Source organism: Hypanus sabinus, chromosome 23, assembly GCF_030144855.1.
Source record: "Hypanus sabinus isolate sHypSab1 chromosome 23, sHypSab1.hap1, whole genome shotgun sequence".
Taxonomy (NCBI): Eukaryota; Metazoa; Chordata; class Chondrichthyes; order Myliobatiformes; family Dasyatidae; genus Hypanus; species Hypanus sabinus.
The window spans coordinates 23,337,239-23,355,950 of record NC_082728.1 but is presented as its reverse complement, the minus strand read 5'-3'; the positions used below and the strand labels follow the sequence as shown (position 1 = coordinate 23,355,950).

At 41.3% G+C, this 18,712-nt stretch overlaps 1 protein-coding gene across 2 annotated transcripts in view; it reads left to right on the top strand.

Annotated features, from left to right (window-relative positions):
- Positions 1 to 18,712, top strand: part of bahcc1b (BAH domain and coiled-coil containing 1b) — a 286,926-nt gene that overhangs the window by 132,772 nt on the left and 135,442 nt on the right. For both annotated transcript variants that reach the window (XM_059948538.1, XM_059948537.1), the window contains exons 4-7: positions 7,020 to 7,145; positions 10,010 to 11,806; positions 13,326 to 13,440; positions 16,267 to 16,475. In XM_059948538.1, coding sequence (XP_059804521.1) covers positions 7,020 to 7,145; positions 10,010 to 11,806; positions 13,326 to 13,440; positions 16,267 to 16,475 — 2,247 coding nt within the window. The remainder of the gene's footprint in view (positions 1 to 7,019; positions 7,146 to 10,009; positions 11,807 to 13,325; positions 13,441 to 16,266; positions 16,476 to 18,712) is intronic.

Sequence of the window (18,712 nt, the reverse complement as noted above, 5' to 3'; positions counted from 1 at the left end):
GCATCTTCTGAACTAAATTTTGCATGTTTTTGGTCATTGATGATGTTCTTTGCATTTTGGTAATATTATTCAAATCTCAAAGGGCGCAGTCAGCTAGATGAACTTGAAGAAAGAAGAAACTCCCCCAAGTGGAGTCATCGAGACACCGCTGTGACAGCGTTTTTTAAGCAGGCTTTCTTGTTTTTACGAGGTCGAGTTGCTAGCTCGACGTTCAACCCAGCGTGCAAGGGAATCGGCTGGATTCGAACTCAGGAGCCTTCGCTCCGAAGTCCGGCACTGATGCCACTACACCACCAGCCGGCCCAGCTAGATTAACTGGGGAGAAATTAATGTGAAAAGAAATGGTTAAATGTTGCACAGTGACAAAAATGATAATCGGTGCTTGAGATAAAATTTCTACTGAGTTCTGCCTTGCTGCTTATATTGCACAAAGGGTGCTGATTCATTAATTTCTGAAGATATTAATATGCATGTGTAGCTATTTCATGTGGAAGAATAGGTAGCTTAAAACACAGATTCCACTGAATTGCAGAATAAATAGCAGTTTCACAGTCATTAGGGTCTCAGTGTTAAATATAAAATATAGTACGCTACAGCACAGTAGTACAGACCCTTTGGTTTATGATGTTGGCTTTGTTTTCCTTATGTTTTTCATAAGGAAAAGTATACCTTCAAATGGTGCTGAAGCAACCTTGATCAGGAAACGCCCCTTGCTGCTGCTGCTGTCCAGGGAATAGCTGATGTAATTCTGACAATGTTTAAGTCCCTTTGTGTCACGATGTTTTTTAAGGAAATATGAGAGTTAGGTTTTTTGAGGTTAATTGGAGGATGTCTGGTAATGGATAGTCAAAAATGAAGGATACCAATTGTTTTAGGGGTCACTTTTCCTGTTGAAGATGTTTGCATAAGAGGATGCTTTCTGTTGTGTTTGATATATCAGTGAAATAATGAAGTTTATAATTACTGTAAATGTATTGGTCCTCTTAGGTGCTGCATCAGCCGGACATTCAGGAGACCTGCCCGATAGCTCATTGATTAAACATACTTTTTCTTCTTTGGCCTCCTGTGTAACATGCTGGGAGCTGGAGGACGGGAACAAAGGTTCACTGTTCGAATGCTGGCTCTTATGAGATGCACTAGGATGTCGGACAGGTGAAGGTATACTGTTCATCATAGTACCAAGTCTGGTCTTGCTGGCGCTAAGTGATGTGGCATCCAAGGGAAGTACCCAGAGTATAAATACGACTGGAAATCTTGTTTGGATCAGGCAGAAACACTCTACCAGCCTTGTGTCCATGCCTAATAACTTATATGAAAACCTTACGCCTGTCTATACTGTTCTTGTCACCTCCATTTGTGACGTTTTTGTGCATCTTCTCAGCCAGTCACTCTGAACTCACATTACGCCAGTCATTTAGACACTGATGAAGGACGTCAGCGTACATGAGGGGTCACTAAAAATTTTATTATTAAAGATTAGATTAAACCGTGGACACTTATTAATGAGTCAAGCAAAATGGATTGCAGCACAGCGACAAGGTGGGATACAGCCCCATGTGAAAATGCCTCCGCGTTATTCATTCATGGTGGTGAAAGAGTTAAAAATGACCCATTATGGCTGCATAAAAAAACAACTTTTTGTGATCTTGGGGAGTAGTGGAAGAGAACAACTGTGAAAACAAGGCAGATTACTGTAAATTTGGAATCAATCCAGCTGAAAATAAATCCCTGAGGATGGTGTTTGTACAAATTAACAAGAGTGTGAGTTAAGGTGAAGACTGTGAAAATAAGCTCACTGAAGCACATAAGTAGTTATCTTGACTGCATATCTTATTAAGTTATTGTAAACAATATTTGGTGTGGTTATTTTTTTTAAAGGGCAACAGAGCTGAAATTTGAACTATGTGTGGGCTGAACAGTCTTTTTGCCCCATAATCATTTTTTAAATTCTGTCCGGTGAACTAACATCACTGGTGCTTGAAGCTGCAACAGTTGGCCCGGGTTTTGAAAAGCACATTTCTCCCAGTGATGATACGACAGGAAATTCCAGATGCAAGTAGTTTCTGTGGCAGACAGGAAACGTTATTTCAATAATTTCCTCAAATTCTTTGCTAACAAATTTTACTTGTACAGTCATTTGTGAAAATGAAATCGGAATTCAATTATTTTCCATTACTTTCCCAGTAAGAAGAATTCCCATAAATGGCAGCTTCCTTTCCAGGGTTGCATCACTGAAGGAAGCCATCCAAATACTAATTTTCAGAAGCCTATGCGAGTTTCAAGGAATTGCAATAGCTTGCACTTAAAGATTAAATGTGGTCTGAGTTTAAACTTTTATTTTCTGACTAATGGCTGGGAAGATCTACTGCAGTGACATAAATGGTAAGGATAAACAAGGATATGGAAACGTTATCTCTAATTTTGTTCATGAATGGGACATTGTAAGAGGTTAAAAAGGAAATGAAGGGAAAATTCATAGAAAAGGAGAAGCAATACTAGGGAGTACAAATGAACCAGTGCTGCAGCAGAAACAGCAAAATTATAATAAAAATAAAACTTATTTACTAATTAAAACCTTATTTGGTTATGAACCATATATAGAGCCATCCTTTAGCCAAGTCACCCAGGCCATAAGATGGTGTTCAAAGTTCAAAGTAAATTTTAATATCAAAGTACACATACAGTATGTCACAATACATTTTCTTGTGGATGTACTCAGCAAATCTATAGAAATAGTGACTATTAACAGGATCAATGAAAGATCAACCAGAGTACAAAGACAAATGCAAATATAAATAAATAAATAGCAATAACTAACGAGAACATGAGGTAATGAGATATAGAAGTCCTTAAAGTAAGATGACTAGTTGTGGGAAGATTTCAGTGTTGGGGCAGGTGAAGTTGAATGGAGTTATCTCCTCTTGTTCAAGACCCTGATGGTTGAGGCATAGTAACTGTTGTTGAACCTGATGGTGCTAGTCCTTAGGGTTCTCGTACCTTCTACCTGACGGCAGCAGTGAGAACTGAGCGTGACCTGGGATCTCTGATGATGGATGCTGCTTTCCTACTACAATGTTTCATGTAGATGTGCTCGATGAGCGGGAGGGCTTTGCTAGTGATGTACTGGGCCAAATCCACTATTTTTTGTAGGATTTTACGTTTAAAGGCAGAGGAAAAGGGCATCCTTGGCAAGCGCAGGTCCTTTTGATAGTACTGAAAGGATAAAATTATTATCAGTGGCAAATTTCATCAGAGTCCGAGTTGAGGTAAAGGTTAATAAAAGAAGCAAAAAAACTGCAGATGCTAGAAATGAGAAATGAAAGTAAAAATTTTAGAAATATTCAGCAGATCTAACAGTATTTGTGACCATGTTATTTTGGTGCCCGAATGTATGGCGACAATTGGGAACTGCCCACAGTGCGTTCATGTGTTGATTGTTAATGCAGATGATACACATCACTGTATGTTTCGACTTACATGTGATAAGTGAGTAAATCAATCTGAATCTAAATCAGCGGAAGAAAATGTTTCAGGTCAATGACTTTTCTTCAAGTCTAAGCAAATGTGATTTTATGATATTTCTCCATAATTTTTCAGTTTTCTTGTTAAACATGTTGCCATATCACTGATATGCCTTGTGTGCAGCGTGTCAGAAGTTTCAAGTCCTTTCCTTCATTGCCTTTCGGTGAGTGAGTGTTGTGCGCTCCATTGCCTGGTCTCCTGACCTTATCTAAATGCAGTAAGGGTCCAAGGGATCTTTGGGACTAATGGAACACTTAGCGACATTTTTGGGGGCAGAGTGATACATCTCTCCTTTGTCCATCTGGTGTCCCTGCCTCCGTTTCCTACTGCTTTCTTCCTATTAAGTTGCAAGAAGTATCACAAAGATAATTCCAAGTTTTGCAGGCCATAGAGTCCAGTGAAATGAATAATCATTTATACGATTACAGACTAATTGGGGACAATCAGTTTGCTAAGAACAACTAACAATTGAATTTTATGAAGAAATTTTTGGAATGGTTAAATAAGGTATTGCAGCAGATGTCATACAGGTACATTTTAAGGACTTTGATAATGTCTACAAATTAATTAAGATTTTTGAAAGAATGATGAATAATGTACAGGATATAAAGGACACATGGAAACATGAGTAGAAAACAAAATCAAGAAATCTTTCTACACCAAGAAAGGCAGATTGTATTAGTGATTAGGAGACAATAGAGAACAGTCAGGTGTAACTTTGTGGGTGGGAGTGAGTGCTGCATGTTCTGGCAGTGTTTCTATTTTACATAAGATCTAAAGCACCATGCCCCATAGCGTAGCATTGCACACTTTAGCACCATAGAGGTCTTTATTCCACCGGTGAGAGGAGAAGCTTGGTGGTTGCAAAATCATGTGATGTTGTGGTGAGGGTCTAGCATGGAGGGTTGCCAAAGTAGGTTCAGTCATTTTGTTAGCTTGATTTGTCACATGTACATTGAAACACAGTGTGAAGTACATCGCTTTGCGTCAGGGAACAGCACAGACAGAGGACCGTGCTGCGGGCAACCCAGTAGTGTCACCAAACTCCCAATGCCAACGTAGCATGCCCATGACCTTACATATGTCCTTGGAGGAAACTGGAGCATCCAGAGGAAACACATAAGGTCACAGGGAGATTGTACAGACCTCTTACAGACATCAGTGCAACCGAACCCTAATCACTGACCACTGCCACTGTAAAGCTCTTGACTGAACCAGTACGCGGCTGTGCCCCGCACTCTAGGAGCCGAATTAGGCCACGAGGCCCATCGAGTCTCCACTGCCACTCAGTAATGATTGGGAACTGGAGTCTCGGGAATCAGGTTGGGACATCAGTGGGAGGGGTCATGATCATTTTGCGTCGAGGGATTAGGTTGCAATTAGATGGTTGGGAGGCTGAAGAAGACCCCAATCTAGTAAGCAGTAGGAGGTAACAGTCAATGGGTGGGAGTGTGGGACAAGCAGATAACAAAACAGATTAATCTTTAGGTGGATCCAGAAATGAACTCCAGATCTGACCATGTTGACCTCCCATTAATGTTCAAAGTTCAATATTATTATCAAAGTATACATATGTCACCATATGTTACCCTGAGATTAATTTTCCTACAGTAGAACAATAGAATCAATGGAAAACTACACACAAAGATTGACAATCATTGAACAAACTGTGCAAATACAAAAAAAGTAAATAAATAATACTGAGAACATATAGTAAATTGGAGAATCATTGAAAGTGAGTTGTGTTCAGTGATCAGTTCAGTGTTGAGATAAGTGAAGTTTTCCACACTGATTTAGGAGCCTGCTATTTGAAGGATAACTGTTCCAGAACCTGGTGGAGTGGGACCTAAGGCTCCTGTACCTCCTTCCTGATGGCAGCAGTGAGAAGAGACCACAGTCTGGATGGCGCGTGGGACTCCTTGATGATGGATGCTGCTTTCCAGCGACAACGCTCCCTGTAGATGTGCTCAGTGGTGGGGAGGGATTTACCTGTGATGGACTGGGTTGTATCCACCACTTTTTATAGACTTTTCCATTCTTGTGTCTATTACAGGTCATAATGCAACCAGTCAGGATACTCCCCACTGTGCTTCTGTAAAAGTTTGTCAAAGTTTTAGGTAACATGCCGAACCTGTGGAAACTTCTAATAAAGTAGAGGTGCTATTGTGCCTTCTTTGTAATGACTCTTGTGTGCTGGTACCAGTTCAGATCCTCTGATATGATAGCGCCAATGAATTTAAAATTTCTGATCTTCTCCATGTCCGATCCTCTAATGAGGACTGGCTCATGGACCTCTGGTTTCTTCAGTGATCATTGAACCAGACCTCATGTGTTGAGAAGGGCTCCTTCTGTACGAGTAACCTGTAAGAGTGACTGCTGTTCCAAGTGCTTCTGGGGTTCGCTTGCCAAGCATACTAAAAACCATTTGTGTCCTGTGTGAAAATTCTGTTGCATGGGGCACAAAAACACAGTAGAATTTCAACCTTGGCATCTCTCAGTTTGATAACAAGTGATTGCGATTTCTCCCAAGAATCCTTTATGTATATTGTGAAGCATAATTTAAAACGGAATTTGATAAATATTTGAAAACCAAAATGATCAAGAAAAAGGAGAATTAATTCGTTTTTTGTTTCCTTTTCTCCCTCGTTCTCATTTTTCTTTTGCTTTTTATTTGTCCTGAAGACAGAAGATCAATTTGTGACAAACTATCACCGCCCTCTCTCAATTTGTACTCCTGCTTGCATCACAGTTTCTCTTGGTCTCCACTCGATCACAGGCATTTTCTTTGTCCTCTCTCGTGCTCTGTCTTTGCAACGTAAAACATATCTTTCTAGCCCCTCCTACTTCTCAAGAAAGATCATCGACTTAAAATGTTAACTCCCCGCAGACACTCCCTATAGTACTTACAGCATTTTCTTCTTTTGTTTCAGATTTCCAGCATCTGCATATTTTTTGCTTTTTCATGTGGGTTCGAGCAGATTGCTTGAGAGAATCTGCTGGCATTTGTACAATAACAGTGGGTTGCCTAGACTACTTCTGACTGCACTTGCAATGAGTTCACTAAGAAGGGATTATAATGGACAGTGGATTTTGAACATGTCTTTAATTATAATTTAATGTCAGTTGTCATTCGAGGGAACAGGATACGACCTTTTTGAAAAATCATTTCAGTTAAACAGAATTTTATTCCCTCAAAATGAAGGGCAACTTGCCAGATCTCTCCACAAGTTCAGTAGTTGAATCCACTGCATCAATCATAAATAATATACAGGGAACACAAAGATTGTATCTTTTGTTATTCTTTTTCATCGCAGACAGAAGCATCGAAAACTCAGCAGCTTCTTTTCCTCATGGTCTGTTTGCAATTACTTGATTTTAGTTGGGAAACCACTTTATTGCTTAAACTCCGATAACTGAAATGCAGTTGGAAAGGGAAAAAATTGGTGCACGCTGTTAAGCGACTGTGCTACTCAACTCTAACCTTGGGTTTTCTTTAGTTCCAGGGTATTCCAGATTTTCAAGCAGTTTGGCCTCGACTTTCCTTCCCATGAGCCACCTAGATCACCACGGCAACAGCAACAGTGTACTTTATGGGCAGCACAGGTTCTATGATTCACAAAAAGGCAAGTGAATTAGCCTGCATATAATGTACAAAACAGCAACATCAGTATCATTTTTGTTTTAATTATGATGACTTTCAATTTAATTGAGCTAACAATTAATCGTGGCAATTGTTACAGTGCATTAGAAATAAAATGGATAATTATATAATTCTTATCAGGTTGAGTCCGGTTTTAGTTTGGAAGAATGTAGCTTCTTTGAAGTAGAAGTACAGCTAATGCTTACATTACAGGCGTTCAGGTTACAGAAATTTTGCCCTTAGTGAATTCTCAATACAAAAAATTTTGATAAGGAATATAATTTAGTCTACAAAATTTATGTTGAGAAAATATACATAATACAAAAGGCAGCGGAAGCAACAAACTTTTACTTTAAGTTTTGACTGATTTTCAGTTTCTTTCTGAGAGAGGTGATCCAACTTACCTGAGCACCTATCCTGGATGTCTGGGATTGGGCTTTGTGGCAAGTTCCCAGTCTTGGTCTCACGTGACATTTGGGAAATAATTCACCTTTGAGTAAATATCATTGAGTTGAAATCTTTGTCCCTAGCGTAAGTGCTCCCATGTACTTCAGCAACACCTAATTTGAGAAGAACACAAGCCATGACTGAACCAGGATTAGACTTGATCTGTATGGTTATCTCCAGAAGACGCAGCAGCCAGTTTTAGATTGCTAATTCAAAGTTGTTGCTTGCATTAAAAGATATTAAATGTTCTTGTTATTCAATTGAAGACATGTAAATGAATCAGTACTGAAGGCTTTTTGTGCAAAAAAAAATTCAAATGAACACATTATTCAAATGAAGTGACTTTGTATTAACAATAGACTGTACCTACCAAGCCATTAGGGGAGGCAAAATGAATGAAGTCCCTGATCAGAATTGAATCCAGGCCACAGCAGTGAAATGCCAGACCCTCTCTGTGAGACTGTGGGCAATGAATAACATAAACAAGACTCTGCGAGCGCACAACAAAATGGAATTATTCATTGTGATTATTGTCCACTCCGTAGACAAGGAATGGTGCAGAACAAAGAGAGACACAAATGCAGAATGCAGAGAAAAAAGATAGGAAGAATTGGGGGGGGGGGGGATAGTGGAGTGCAAAGAGAGAAAGGGAGAGGAGGCAGATGGAGCAAGAAAAGTCAGGAAGTAAAAGGAGGTTTTTTTTTAGACAGGCAAAATAGCAGTAAACAAAAGCACTAATGTTGATCCATGAGCCCGCTCTTGTAACACTTCCCAAAAAGCCATGTGATTGGAATAATGAAGCCTCAGAATAATAGGGATAGAAGGAGGCCTTTCCGTCCAGGTGTCTGTACTGGTTCATTGTGAGTCCGTTCCAAAGCCCCACCTATTTCTCCCTTTTCAAGCGTTTGTCTGATCCCTGATGAAAGTTTCTCCCGAATATACTCCTACTGTCGTAGGCAGTGACTTCCAGTTCAAAAGAACTCACTGCCTTAAAAACAACATTTGCATTTCCTGCTTAGGGTACTTCAAGAATTATATAACCCATTCTGGCGATAAATCAGCTTTCCTCTGTTTAGTGAGTGCACCTCTCAATTAATGTGCCCTGTTTTGATGTTTTACACAGAATAACTCATTTTCTCTACAGAATCAAAAATGATGTGGCTAGGCAAATTCAATTGATTGGCTACCCTACCACATTGAAGCAAGGGAGACTTTCCTTCAACCTGTGTCAGGTATTCTGAAGGAGCTCTGGTCACAGGCTTGCTTTGTGTGAGATTATAGGCGTTCCTATGATATATATTATCATTCAGAGGATCTAATTTACATTAACTATTCACAGTAAATCTTTTTCATGCAAATTTCAGTATAGATTAATGGCAAAAGGTAGCAGATATGGGTTAAGAGGTATGTGTGAGAGAATGAAATGTCGGGGTACAGGAAGTAAAGAGGAATGGGGCTATTGGATAGCTCACCTGGGTATTAGCAAGGAGTCAATTGGCTGACTGGCCTTCTTTGCTATTATAAGATGCGTGCACCTTCAAAGATAAGAAAAGATAGAGAGAGGGAGAAACTTGTGGAAGGAACCAACAAGCTGCAGGATTACCACCAGTGGATAAAATCCAGAATGTGCACAAGATTAGAATTGGGGAGCTGAATGGATCTTGAAGGCTCGAAAAGCTGGAGGAAGCTACAGAGAGTTAGGGGCAACAGGATCATGGATGGCTTTGAAAATAAAGGTGGGAGTTTTATGTAGACCCTTTCCCATTAGACAATAATTTGTTCCCTTGGAAAATTCCGAGCACACATCCCAGTCTATGCTGTTTTAACTAATTTTAGTTGGGTGGCAGTTACCCTGGTCGTCTGATATGCCCTGTTGTTGACGCAGAAGCTGTGTATGTGTTGCAGTTTGATGCAAACAGGGTTAGGTTTGTGTGTGATGTTGGCAGTAATCATATAGTCATTTTTAAGGGCTGATTTTATCAAACACAGGTTGTCAGGAGCATGTAACGAGAAAAAGTAGGTATGCTGCCAAATGATAATGAACAAACAATTATGAGCAGCATGGCCATCAATTTCCAGCACATGGCCCCAATAGATGAGATCATTTGCCAAAATCCTGTATTTGGAAATCAACCCTTTACTGCCAGAGCTTACTTTAGGACATTGCCCATTTGGATGGGAAATTTGGCAGATGTTCTTGATTTAACTATTAACCAAAAGTTGGTGCCTTCAGGGAAGAAGAGAAAAGATGATAGTAAAAACTTGTAGACAGGATTGGTTTCATACACCTAAAATATTCACTTTGAGTTGAACCTAGGCTAAAGCTTGCTGAAAAACAAGACTAAGGCATCTTGTTATTCATGGTGACGAAATATAATGAGATTTCTCTCAACTTTGCAGATGGCTTCTATCTGAGGAATTTGCCTGGACAGCCAACCCTGCTCTCAACCAATCACAGCTTCCCTTCCATTTCCCGCACGGCTCCCATAGGTTCTTGCACCCGAGACCGAGAAATGAGCCACTCCCACAAGACGGTCAAGGAAACCGAAAGACCGCTGGCCGCAAAGGAACCAGGCAAAGAGAGGATGAGTAAAAATGAAACCAACACAATGAACAGTCAAAGGACTCACAAGGAGAGACACTCAGAAGAAGATGGAAAAGATGGACGCAAGATTGTACACTCTCTGATGCCAGACATTAGATGCAAGGAAGATCTAACAAATATGCACAATAGTATGTGTGAAAACAGAAATAAACAATTCAATAGCTGTTTAACAAACTCCAAAGTTATGAATGGAGATTCCAGTAAGACTTTATTAGCAAGCTGCACTAATATTGGTGGGATTTTACCAAGGCAAATGGACATCCATACTCCAGGCAGGTGTACCAAAGAGAGCTTAAGGTTTGAGAGGGATTTGAGAGAAAATGGTCCCTCTGGACCAATGCATATCGAATGCTCGGACAGTTGGCAAACACCACACCATTCTGTTGCATACTCAGTTCCTTCTTCACTGTCCAACATTCCTCCATCATCTAGCACAGGCTCTGGTACATTCCCCTGTTTGCAGGTTCATTCCAACTTAGACCTTTTTTACCCTACTCAAGATAAGGCTGGCAGGGAGCTCAAGGTCACTGGGCCTACCTACGTGCCTTCAGTGGGACATTTTGGTGACAAAAGTAGACCTTTCCAGGTCGCTGCGGAGGACTGCAAGATCAGCAGAAGTATGGGGAAGGAGAAGACGCAGGAGAAAACCACAGAGAGGACTGATGTTGGGACTGTGCCCGGCTCACACCTGCATTTGAAGCTAGATGGGAAAGGAATGGACTGGCCTCACAATTCAGCCATAAAGTCCAAGCAACAGTGTGGTAGCAGCACTGGTGCACAAATGGTGATTCCGTTCACGCCTCAGGCAGCCAAGGGCCCCTCAGGGAAAGGTAGCACTTACGTTATGCCACAGACTCAGGATTGTTTCTGTTCGCGGGAGCTGGAGACTTGCTGTGCCAAACTGACCCACTCCAGCTACATGCTGGACCGGGAGCAGGGCAGCGATGTGCAAGAGAAAGCTTCAAAAGACTCGCAGGGGCAAAAAGTGGCCAGGATACGGCACCAACACCATAAGCTTCCTGAGGTGGAGCACATAGGAAGTGGTTCGGAGATGAAGAGAAGGCCACCAGAGCTCAGTTGTATGAGCTACAGTGGGTCCCACATACCTCCCTGGCAGGGTGCCCAGATTCCAATGGGTGAAGACAGGAAGAACTCCTACCTTGACCCTTTCAGTTCAAGTTTACAGCAGGCGGCAATGCTGTCACAAGGATCTGTGCTAAACCAAGACATGTTGGGTCAGGCTGATGAAGTCTCGGCCATGAAGAGCCTGCTGAAGTACAGCAGCTCCTTTCCCCCGGGCACGCAGGCCCTTATTGTTGGGCAGAAGACCCCATTTGGAGGTCTAGGAAACATCAGGGCCAGTTGTGTCCACCAGGAGATAAAGCTGCAAAGCGGGAAGTCAAGCCTAGATTTGGAGCGTCTAGATTGTACCAAAGGCAGGGAAAGTGAGTCATCTCAGGGCGATGGGGAGGTGCGGCAGCCTCCAGTTGGCATTGCGGTGGCAGTTGCAAGGCAGAAGGATAACCAGAAGCACGAGCTGCCTTGTGGTGGCGAGTCCAGCCGCCAGCATAGACATGTTCCTGGAGTAAAAGGTAACGTGATGTGTGAGATGCGGAGCAGTGCTTTTATTTAAACCTTTTATTAACCGGTTTCATAACTTGGCTGTTATATCAGAAATATTTTTTGAATGGGTCTACTGGTTATTATGCTGAAGTATTGATCTGTAGCCAGGATTTTGATTCAAGTAGCTAAAAAAATCTGGAAGGAGAAGCTAGTTCCGTTTGTGGTGATCATGAAAATAATGGATTGTTGTCAGATCCAGTCTGATTCACCAATGTCCTTTTGGAATGGGAACCTGTCATTTGTACATAAAACACAGGATGGTGCAACACCTGGACAGGCTCTCTGGCCACTATGACTATAACGCAAAGCTATGCTAATCCCATCTGCCTGCACGTCCATATCCCTCTATTCTCACGTGTCTGTCTAAACAGCTCCAAATCTTTCCTGTCATATCTGCATCTACCACCTCCCCTCCGCAGTGTGTTTCAGGCATCAGCCACTTGCTGTCTACAAAATGTTGCCTTTAAATCCCCCCCCCCCTCACCTCGAACATAAGTTTTTGACACTTCCACTCTGAGAAAAAGTTTCTGATTTTCTACCCTCTCAGAATTTTATATACCACACCACCATCCTTACCCTAAATAAAATACCTTAAAGAGTAATTAAGGATAGGCAATAAGCACTGGTCTTGTCAGCAATGCCCTCATTCCCATGAATGAATTAAAAAGAAACTTTTCTTTTTGGTGTAGGTGATCAAATCTAAAGGAATTATTCAAAGGGTTGTTTATTACTGAACGATGTGGTAGGACGGCGTTTAATTCCCTGAAGAGTTACACAGTCAAGTGTAGTTTAGACTGTAATTCAAATGTCCTTGCTTTGATTGTTCAACTTCACACAACCTAGTTTATTCAACTGAAGAATTTCACCTGCAGGTAGGAAAATTTGTCATTGTCCAGCTCAACCTAGCTGAGTCTTGGCTCTTGGCTCATGGTAACGTCAACATTTTACACGTGTCCTCAACCCTGACCGTCTCACTTTCAGGATGGGGATGTATTGCTGTAAATGTGGCCAAACCTGACCTTGAGGTATCCAAAATCACACCAGAAGGTAACTAATGTACACCCTTTTAAATCTCACCCAGTTTAACACTCAGCAAGGGACTTGAAACGTCCAGATGAAAATAGTTCCAACCTTTTAAAGCCTCATGACTTGAAATCAAGCATAAGCTTGACATATGTTTGCCACTCTGCACTCCTACCAGTTCACTATTAGTTTTTTGCATTTATGTTTGCACAGATGCTTGACTCGTACAAAGTCTATAAGGAATAGAATTGGGAAATGTATTCTTTCATCATCTTTTTAATCCACCATGCTATTTCAATATTTGACTTAATTATCAGAACATGGAACTGTTTTACAAATATTTTTCCGATGGTCACACTAAGAAGCATACAGTAGACCTTAGCACTAGATACTTCTCAGCAAGGATTCATGTCAATACTGTACCTAGTTGGTAGTCAGCTTCAAGCAGTGCTTTATTGTTGGCAGGATCATCGCGTTCTGCCTATGTCATTGATTTGGAGGTCGAGGAAGAAGGCAATCATTTTCGTGAGGAGAGAATGGGCCTGGCACGTTTGGATAGGGAAAGGGACCATTTACTTCGGTAAGATTTTTCTTGAATTCTCATGAAATACACAGTAGTTTTTAAATATTATTTATTAATTACTCATCCTAAGGTCTGGGTCCAAACCATCAGGACAGTTCGTATACTTGGGTGCTTACAATTCCATTTTGATCTATTGTTTGTTCAGAAACATGAAGTACATCAACATAAGACTTTCTATAGACGTTAAACACCCCAAGCAACCTGATGGCATGAACATTAATTGCTCTAACTCCCTTCCCCCTCTGTCCTTTTCATTTCCGCATTCTGGCTCCCCTCTTCCTCTTTTCTTTTCCTCACCTACCCATTCTCTCTCTCTGGTGCCCCTCCTCCTTCCCTTTTCAACCTGTCATCCCCCAATTTCACCTCCCCTTCCCTCAGCAAGCCACCTTCCCCTTACTTGGTTTCACCTATCACTTGCCAGTTTGTTCTCCTTCCTCTCCCCTACCTTCTTATTCTGGCTACTGCCCCCTTCCTTTCCAGTCCTGATGAAGGGTCTCAGCCAAAAACATCGACTATTTATTCCTCTCCATAGATGCTGCCTGACTTTCTGGGCATTTTGTATGTGTTGCTCCAGAGATACCAAATATTGCTGACCAGAATATCTTACATGATCAACCTCAGTATTTAAAACCCTGAATTAAGAAATATTAATGCGTTACTTTAGTTTGTTTCAGTTGGCATAATTTGACTTGACGTCAGGGAGTAATTCCAAAATGTATAGAACGATGGATTAATGCAGCATAGAAACAGACCCTTCAGCCCATTGGAATCATTCCGACTATCAAGTTCCCATTAACCACACTTCCATCAACTCCCTCTAGATTCCACCATTTAGCTACACACTAAGGACAATTTCCAGTTCAAAGTGTTTATTAGCAAAGCATCTATATGTTACCATATTAATATATACATTAATCTCGCAACGATTCATTTTCTTGCAGGCATTTACAGGAAAAACAGTGCAATAGAATTTGTGAAAACATAAAAAAAGACTGACAAACAACCAATGTGCAAAAGAAGACGAACTGCAAATAAAACAAATAACACTGAGAACATGAGTTGTACAGAGTTCTTGAAAGTGAGTCAGTAGGTGGTAGAATCAGTTCAGAGTAGTGGTGAATGAAGTTTTCCAGAGTGGTTCAGGAGCCCGATGGTTTGAGGGTAATAGGTTTTACTGAACCTGGTGGTGTGGGAACTCCTGCCCAAGGGTAGTAGGTATGATCTGGATTATGAGGGAAAAAGGGAACATGTGAGAAGGCCACATTAACACAGGGAGAACGTGCAAACGCCACACAGTAGGCACCGGAGATCGAGACTGAACCCAGGTCTTGGGGACTACCAGCTGCACCTCTGTGCTGTCTTCTTGGAGCCTTAGGATGAGTATTCAAAAGGCAGACTTTGCACTTGGCCTGCAGACCGCAATGTTTACATTCCAAATCGATTGCACACTTGGCAGGAAGGTCGTTAGCTGAATGGGATCTGCCTCTTCTCGGCGTGGCTGCTGGGTTGTGTGTCAGATCATGAGGGACAAGACGATAAAGACCAGGCGAAACTGAATTGCAAAGTTCATGCTTTTAGTTTCCAGACTATGAAATGAAAATTCTTGTGGACAGCCCCAGAGGCTGCATTCCTGCACCTTCTGGGTGGAAGAACTTGTTTGGCAGCAAATGACTGATGGGCATTAAAGTGTATAAATGGGAAAATAATCCTGACTTTTGTAAATCTAGGTTAATACAGGCAAAGCATAAACTTAACACCTCTCCACTACCTGCTGCATGGGTGCAAAATTTATATCTGAAGACTGAAGGCTACAACAGAAAGATTTCCTAGTCTATTGAGACTTAAATTTGATAGCTCCCCCCAAAAAAGGTTCAAGGTCATGATCCATGATTAACTCAAATAATTTGATTGCATAGAGACACTGCAGGCTCTTGGCCTGAAACGTTGACTGCTCATTTCCATGGGTGCTGCCCGACCTGCTGAGTCCTCCAGCATGTTGTCCATGTTAATGTGCAGTTCTTCCCTTCTGCTAATGGTGCTAATAGGTTTCACTGAGGAGGCGGCATGATTTTAAAGTGATTGGAGGAGAGTATAGGGTGGGATGTCAGATGTAGGTTTTTTTTGACACAGAGTGGTGGGTGAATGGAAGGCCCTACCAGCGGTGGTGGTAGAAACAAGTACGTTTGGAAAATTAGCTTAGATAGGCATATGGATGATAGAAAATTGGAGAGGCTATATGGGAGGGAAGGGTTAGATTGATCTTAGAGTTAACTATAATATCAGTACAACATTGTGGGTGGAAGGAACTGCGCTGTGCTGCGATGTTCTACTCTATGTTCTTTGTTCGATCTCTTTACGTCCCTTTCCCTGCTGAGGTTCAGTTGAAGGAATTGCACACTAGGCAGTTAAGACATTATGTTCTGAGCCCTTCTTTCCTCTTCTCCTCCTCCTCCTCCTTCCCACGGCTTGGGCTGTTGTGTCCGGGCTTTGCTCCTTCTATCAGTTCGGCAGCTTTCTGAGGGGAATGTTTGCTCATGAACTCGTTGCTCCCTGCGACCCCCCCCCCCCCCGCCAAAATTCGCAGCTTGGCTGTGCCCAAATTTTTGAATTACTGAGCCCGACTTTACTGTTTGAAATGCATTGGGATATGGCAGGGAACCTTTCCTTGGTTGATTTTTGAGGCCAATCAACCCAGAAGTGATTGTTCATTCGTTGTTGAGTTTTCCCCTTAAAACATCGCAGTCCACATGAGGAAGGCACTACATATTTGAAGCAATTTTGCAGTTGTCACGAATTAATTCAAAACTTTCCTGTTGAATTCAGGGAAAACAAAGATCTGGTAGAGCTTGCACGAATCCGTCCGTCCAACGGGTGTCCTGGAGACCTGAATCCAAACCTGATGGTCACTGGAGGATCATCGTTACAAGCCAACCAACTGGGCACCGACCCCAGTGCTCATCCTCATCTTACGACTCCACATTGGCTTCCAAGGACGGGCAGCCCCTCGGTGTGGATGGGTAGCCATTCGTATGGTTAGTCTTGCTGTCTCTTATTTATTTCATAGCAATGCACTAATTTATGGGTTCAGGCTCTCACAGCATCAAAGTAAGGTTACGGTAAAAATGGAGTACATCAGATTTGTGCCATAAGCAATCTCACTAATCTCAATCCCATGACCGCTCCTTTTCATCCCCTCCAAATATTTCCCCTTTTCTGTCAGTTACTGGTCCATTCTGAAAGCAGTGATTAACTCTATGTCCACTAACCCCAAGGAAATGCATTCCTGATTCTATAAAATTGTTGCCTATTAAGGATGTCATCACATCATGTTGGTTGTTTTGCCAGTCGTTTTCATTCTATATATATTCCCTGAATCTTGACTCCTCTGGGGTACAGGTTTTCCCCACTATCGGAAGGTAAAACGTTCCTATGAAACCATTTGTAAGCCAAAATGTGATAAAGCGAAGAAGTAATTACTATTAATTTATATGGGAAAAATGTTTGAGCGTCCCCAGACCCAAAAAATAACCTACCAAATCATACTAAATAACACATAAAACCTAAAGTAACACTAATATATAGTAAAAGCAGGAATGATATGGTAAATATACAGCCTATATAAAATGGAAATATTGTATGTACAGTGTAGTTTCACTTATCAAAATCGGGAAGACAGCGAGCCAAAATCGCTTTGGAGAAAAAAAATCGGCACATACATGCATGTGCATGTACACGCATACACAAACAACTGCCCGCACAAGGCTTCACAGTCAAGGTAGTCTTCCTCAGAGTAAACACATGTATAAAGTGGGCGTCTTTTTTTCATAAGAGCGAAAATCCTCCTTAGTTAGCGAAAATAGGTACTAATGTAGGTAACAGCGAGCTGTCGCAAAGGGAAAGTTCGAAAAGCGGGTGCCAATCTGTATAGGTATGGGTTTATTATTGCCACATGTACTAAGATACAATGAAAAGCTTTTGTTTGTGTGCTATCAGACCATGCCCTACATAAATGAGTTGAGGTAGTATAAAGAGAAACAGAATGCAGACATTTGGAGCCAGCCAGGGATGGACACAGTTACTCCATTCACACTGATGAAGAATTAACTGCTAATTTACATATGCTTTCTTTTCACCCTTAATCAAAATTAGATTTGCTTTTTGCAACGTTGTACTTGTTTATATGAAATTGTTTTTAAGTAATAAGACCTTAAGACATAGGAGCAGAATTAGACCACTTGGCCTGTTAAGTCTGCATCACCATTCAGTCATGGCTAATATTTGAAAGGTCTGGAAAAATTGACAAAAACTGGTTCAGAACCTCACAGGTCAGGAAAATAATGATGCTATAATGACTGTTCATGTTCAGCATAAACTGCCAAAATAGGAAATATTCATCTGCCTTGTTGATGTTTAAATTTAATATGATTTGTATATACACCAGTTTTTAAGTCTACCATCGATGTACTGACAGAAGAAGTTGACAAATCGAATGGACAACCCATTCTATTCTTTTCTAAATGAGTGGGTGCTTGGCTTCAGCTAGAGAATTACCATACAAATACATTCTTAAAGACTAGAATATAAAAAGCATAAAACAAACCAGTCACGAAGCAAAGGCTCTGAAGAAACAGTGCATGGTTACAATGGGCCAAAAAGAGATCTGACATCTGATGCAGCTGCAGAGGAGATGAACAACTTTTAGGGGGGAACTCGAACGAGGATGGAACAAAAATAAAACTCAGCATTTTGAAAGTGAATAATGTATTATTCATTCTTCAATCATAAAATGAAAGGCATCCTTTGTCGAGCGAAAGTCTGGAGTTACATTTGAAATGCATAAATGTGAAGGAAACCAGGAAGTTCATTTGGTACTGTCAGATGTTTAGAATGTATGCAGGCCAATATCCACAAGAAGAAACAGTTGTACAAGTGCCTGTATTGCCTAGTGCCACTGAAAATGAGGTGTGAGGACATCCTGTGACTACAAATTTGCTATTTGCCATGCAGGCAACAGAGGTTGCCAAGACACATACATGTTCCGATTTAACTAATCACAAGTCATATCACTAAAAAATCTGGAGTGCCATACCCTATTTACCCAGATCCAGAGGGTTTAGAAGAGGTTATGCTTTGGAAACCCCAGGAGTGTGCAGCGATGCTGCTGGGTGATGTTGAAGCCAAATATGATGGTAGAGCAAAGAAAGGAGGCAGTCTGAAATATTTTTAACGTCACCTGGATGTAGAATGCAAAGCTCTATTTTCCGAAACC